The following is a 6,000-nucleotide window of genomic DNA, read 5'->3' as shown; positions in this document are numbered from 1 at the left end:
TACAGCTACTGTACAAGTCACTATTGAATGCTTCTTGTATTCACTTGGTCACACATGCATCCTACTGTAAATAGGGTGGATGCAACTGTGGCATGCCAGGTGAATATGGTCAAATGTCACTTGGGCAAAGAGCAGTAAAGGATTTACTGGGTGAATTTTGCAGTAAATTTTAATAAACAGACTCTTGCATTTTCGATCTACAAGAACCTTTTAAATTATTTCAGGGCTTTTCTTCAGTGGGAATGTGGGGGCATCTCCAGCATTGAATGTATGTAAAGGAAAGGGGTGGTGGGGTGTACTGAAGGGTCCATTGATGCTGGCTGCTGGGAGATCTACTGTCGGTGGGGTCTTGTGTTGCTGTGGGGTCAATTGTTGCTGGGAGGGATCAACTTTTGGAGGGGTTTATTGCTGCTAGCTAATGGAGGGTCTATTGATACTGGCTGTGGGGAGATCTGTTGATGTTGCCGGGAATTTATTGGATTATTATGTTTTTGTTGCAGGTGGTCCATTGTTGCTGGGGGGCTCTGTTGTTGCTGGCTGCAGGGGATCTATTTTACTGTTTTTTTTGTTATTCCAAATTTCATACATTACAAATGCCATACAAATTGATACTTGGTTCTGTATTTTCTAAAAGGGTGGTACTGGGAGGTACTGTGCCATGAACTAGGGTACAATGATCCAGGCACAGGCTAAATTGGAAAAATGCAAAAGGGAAAAAAAGTGTGCAAAATGCAGTGTATACCTTAAATGATTTTCCTAAGCACAAGCATACTTTATCTTCTCTCTAGTTCCCTGGTCTCCTCCTCCCATGCCTGCCTCCAGGAGATCACCTATCCTCTGGAACTCCCTACCTCAATCCATCAGACTATCACCTACTCTCCTCTCATTAGGCGCACCCTGAAAACCCACCTCTTCAGGGAAGCCTACCCCACTGCCTGCTAATTGCTGACCTCCTCCATTCTTCCTACCACTCCATCCTCCACAGCCATCTCCTCCTGTACCACTATCCCCTCCCTCCTAGATTGTAAGCTGGAAAGTGCAGGGCCCTGGAACCCCTCGTGTATCGCATTGTATTGTTGTACTGTCGCATATTCTGTCTCCCTTTGTAATGTACAGCGCTGAGCGAACTGTTGGGGCTTTATAAATGCTGTATAATAATAATCTTGCCAGTTACCAAAGCTGACATAAACAGTTCTCAAGTGCCCAAGAATGTTAACTAACTCGTCTTCCAAGTTCTTACTGTCATTGCTGTATTTTTCCACATAAGAGCAAGGAATGCCTCCTAGTTCATTTGGAATTTCTTTTATTGTGACATCATGATTCTATTACACAGCAACAGGGCAGAACTATGAAACAATGTGTATTTCTGCACTGCAATTTCCTTTACTACAATGGTAATCTAGGACAGTGTTTCTCAACTGTTTTTCAGTCAACGCACCCTTTAAAATTATGAACAGCCCCGAGGCACTCTTTAAAATTATGGACAGTCTTGAGGCACCCCATTCTAAAATGTGAAAAACTATTCTAATAGTTATATAATGCAGCAACATCCACAGATGTAGTACACCCAATATTAGAGGTGATTTATTCTTCCAAAAGCAAATACACTTTTGCACAATGGTACTGAGTAGTATTCCAGTGTTTCTCTTCTCCCTCAGTTTTGATCTATCACTGAGCTAATGTGACTCCAGCACTGATGGAGAGGGGCAGGGGAGGGTCCAACTAGGATCCGTGTAGGCAGCTGAAATCCTCATCGGATTATTTCAATGGTTATCAGGATGCTGGTGGCTAGAAGGTTGTAAAAGTGCACAATGAGAACCTGTGGCTTTGTATAGCTAAAAGGCAGGCTTGTTCCACCTGCTGGCTTGTATACAACTTTTGGCCAGTTTTTGACATTTTGCCAAGGCACCCCTGCAGAAACCTCAAGGCACCCAAGGTTGCCTCGGCACCCTGATTGAGAGGCTGATCTAGGGGACTTGGCTACAGTGATCCTGAAGAGCTGGGAGAACCTAATTTAGGGACAACAGACTGGTGTATGATCTGATGCTGAGTGACTGACTGCAAGTCTGTCCTTGCTGCCATAATGTTCCTCTGCAGCATCAACACTGGGGACCTGGTGCTTCCTAGTGTTCTCCCTGGGTCTTGTTGCTCATTGGCTTCCTTTCCTGTCCAAGAGCAATACATCCCTTTGTTCCCTTTGTAATGCCTTCCAGGTTAGTTGGGTAGCTTTTTGTTAGAGGCTGAGTAGCAGCCTGGGAAGAGGTAGTGAGATTACCTCAGGACAGGTTGGGAGGTTCTGTCAGGGCTTCTGGAGCCCTCCCACCTCTCCTCTCCAGAAACCTATATCTGCATGTTTGAGGGAACCTTGCTAATTCCCTGGCAGGTGGCTAGGCATGGTGACCAGGGCAACCCTCAAATGGGGGGAGGTGTGCTTTGTTGGGTGGAAGATGGACTATGGAAGACTGGAGTGTGGAGCCTGGGAGGGGGGCCCAGGAAGGAGGAGGTGGCTACCTATGGGCTGGTGCTGGATGAGAAGATCTCCACTGCCTCAGCGCCTCCATCGGAGGAAAGCCAATACAGCGTGGAAGAAACCACCCAGCAAAAGGCCTGAAAGCTGCCGCTAACCCTTTAAGCTTACAGGAAAGGACAGTGTGGGTATTCTCAAACCCTGTAGACCGGATAAGGGGAGAGGGTGGTCAGGTGGAAAGCCCAACTAGCTTCTCATCTGTGATTGCTAGTTTTAAATTGGCAGTTTCTGGGCCCCTTGACATGCTCAGGCAGCTGGGTGAAGAGGATTCATCTGGGGTCTAAGGAGGTACACCAGAGAGCTTTTTATGCATTTAGAGAAGATACTATTTTTATCCACATTTTTGTACATGGTTGCTCTGAGTTGTTCTCATGTTTACAGTTCCCTTGGGCACCACACCCCTCAACCCCATCCAAGCTATTAACCCCTTAAAAAAAAAAATCACAAAACCAAGTTCAAGGACTATTTACGGACTCTGAATTCAAAGTGTGGAAGAAAATGCGTGTTACCTGGCTGTGCAGAGCTTTAGGGGAACCTAAAACTCAGACTCCTAAGGGGGGAGTGCTACACCTTTTTATGCCCTTAGGTGCCTGGTTCACCACAATGGGAATGGGCAAGCATTTCTTGAGTGTCGTGATTGTGCTGGAAGGATAGCTTTCACCCACTTGACCATAACTGAGGTTGTTAGCCTGCATTGACTCTGCTATGATCCCTTTTCTTAGTACTAGCACCTTAGCCCTGAGTATGTTCCATCCCTAGAAAAAACATGAAAATAGGGGCTACCTCACAGTAGGAGCTGTGAAAATGTAAAAAAAGGCCTGGATTATTTCCTAAATGTACATATCATAACTGGATACTAATATTTATAGGTAAAATATATAATTTTATATATATATAATATTCCATCCAGATCCTCCAATTGCCTTTTGGAGGATCTGGATGGAATATTTTCCCTTGCTGGAGCAAATTGGAGTATACTGGGGTTATATTGCCTTCCTCTGCATAAACAGTTGGTATAGGATTGTATAATCTTTATTTTCCTTTTATTGGTTGAACTAGATGGACTTGTCTTTTTTTTTCAACCAGACTATGTATCCTGTTCAGAATCCCTAGTCAGAGCACCACAAAGCATACTAAATGGGATTATTGGTCAACCTAAATCTGGAAGGGTGCATTTATTTATTCCTGACCCCTGTCATGTTTCAGGGCAGAAAAAGAAAACCCTCTAAGTATCATACTGATGTTTCCTTATCTGGGTGTAATAAATGCTAGTTTTATATCCTACTATACTACTTTATCACATGCATGTTAGGCTGTATTTTTGGATTGAATTATCTATGCCCTATGTCAAAATCGGAGTGGTTCATTCTGCTGATGTTGAAACTAAATATAGGTGTGAACTAGTTGTAAATTGCATAAGAGGATGATATAGCTAACTGTTCAAACTTTACTTGTGTCTAGCAGAACTGCTTCCTTAAGGGTCATCTCCTGAAGTCCTGAAGATGTATAAGTTGAAGGTAGCCACAGGGACAGACTTGGCTGCTAGCACTTGTAGTAATGTCTCTATTGTCCTTGTGGGAGTACATGGAGAAAGTGAAGTACACCAACTGCCCCATCATTGGTCTAACTTCATATCCGGAGCTGTGAGTATCACTAAGCAGTGCTGGCATTATTTGTAATAGATTACAATGGCAATACAACAGCCAACACAGCTGCTATGGGACCTGGAGGTGGGAGGGGGGCCCATTAGGAAGGCTGTTACTGGAAAATAAACATTGAAAATCTGAATGTGTAGATACAAATCCAGTGCTGTATCATTAGGACTTGGAGAGACTGCTGTTGACACTGATTCTGTAAACCCTGTGACATTTCCATCAAGAGGAGCAGACTGGAAGAATTTTCAGGACATAGTCAAAGATTCTGCTTTGTAGTTGTTGCAGTAAGGAGAATTTGTTTTGCATTTCTTTAGAGAAAAGCTAATGAGGCAGCTGAGGTTTGTAGTTCTACAATCTTCAAACTGTGGGGGTCTTTGTTGCAGAAGGGTTATAAAGTAATTGTGTGCAGGAGTATTAACAATTATGTAATATAAAATATTGCAATGATTATTGAAACTACTACAACTTGGGTTTTTAACTACTAGACTACCTCTTCCAAAGCTTTCTTGCAATGGCACTAGTACTGGTGGGAGGATTTAGAATTTACACTAAGGTTCTGAGATGCTTAAAAAGGCTGGTGAGCTATTGTGGACAGATTGGTCACCTGGAAAATTAAAGCTGAAATACAGAAAAAACTTTATTGGGGCATTAGCTAGGTACCCATAAGGTACCTCTACAGATGTGTACCCTGCTGGTGGCTGCTGCTTCTTTCTTGGAACATGTTAACTACATGTAGCCTCCAAAGCTAACAGTTGGGGGTGGAGCACAATGACTAGTTACTCCTGTGCAGCTCCTCCATGCGGAAAACTTCTTGTATTCTTTTTAAAGAATAGAAGTTGTTCTGTGAATGGATAAGGGCAGAATGTCATTTTCATACGCTTCTTATCCAATCAAAGAACACTGTTTTATTTGAAAAGAACCCATGCTGATCAGTCCTTCAGCCCTGACTGTCAGTTTCATCTCCAGAACTTCAGCAGTAACATTGTCAGAAACTGTATATTTGTAACATGTTTCATGTAAGAAGCAGCAGCTATTAGCAGGGCACATATTAGAGGGACCTTATTGGTACCTAGCTAAAGTTTGTTGCCCACACTTCAAAGTTAAAAATTTCAAAAGTAATTCCCTGCAGTGCTGTCCCCTATTCAAGGACAACTTTTAACCACCTGCTATCTGTCTTTGATTTAGGCATATTATAAATATCAGTGACAATACTGTCATGGTTGACACTGCTAAGTGCCATAGAGAAGCCACCATGGGGCCCCATCAAATTTTTTTTCACCCACCCAGGCCATTCTAAATACCTTTTGGGTTGCTGGTTGTGTCAAGTTACTGACTGTCACTGTACACGTTTCAGGGGGTGTCAATATGTGACTGACTGTACGGTGCCACTGCAGACATATTTTTGCTTGTGTTAGCAGGGTACTGTCAGGGCACACCACAATTTCTGCATTGTGGATGCATTTTTGATGTGCTTCATTGCATTTTTCACTGCTTATTTTCTTCATCGCAGTTCAGGACATGTACATTCATAAACACTTTTTTTTTATTTTTTTCACACAAATCTAGCTTGCTTTTGGTGGTATTTAATCAGCACTGAGTTTTTCATATTTTGCTAAATAAACAAATCCCAGAAACTTTGAAAAAAACACCCACTTTTTTTTTTAGTTTCTGGTATAACATCTTGCAAATAAATAACATTAGGTCAAAATGTATTCTGCTATATTTATTTGGTGAAAATACCCTAAACTAGTATACATTTAGTCTGTAGGAAAGTTGGATATATAGATATATATACCATGGTTTGTGGACTCTATCAAT

The 6,000-nt window shown here is 42.3% G+C and overlaps 1 protein-coding gene across 1 annotated transcript in view; it reads left to right on the top strand.

Moving 5' to 3' along the window:
* The first annotated feature begins 4,008 nt into the window (after window positions 1-4,008).
* The window catches only part of LOC149450862 (hydroperoxide isomerase ALOXE3-like), a 55,067-nt gene continuing 53,075 nt past the window's right edge, over window positions 4,009-6,000 (top strand). The window contains exon 1 of the mRNA XM_089691361.1: window positions 4,009-4,170. Coding sequence (XP_089547487.1) covers window positions 4,030-4,170 — 141 coding nt within the window. The 5' untranslated portion in view covers window positions 4,009-4,029. The remainder of the gene's footprint in view (window positions 4,171-6,000) is intronic.

This window comes from Staurois parvus, unplaced genomic scaffold (genome assembly GCF_062004578.1).
Source record: "Staurois parvus isolate SC_StPar_1 unplaced genomic scaffold, SC_StPar_1.0 ptg000562l, whole genome shotgun sequence".
Lineage (NCBI taxonomy): Eukaryota > Metazoa > Chordata > Amphibia > Anura > Ranidae > Staurois > Staurois parvus.
This window is presented reverse-complemented; position numbering and strand designations above follow the sequence as displayed.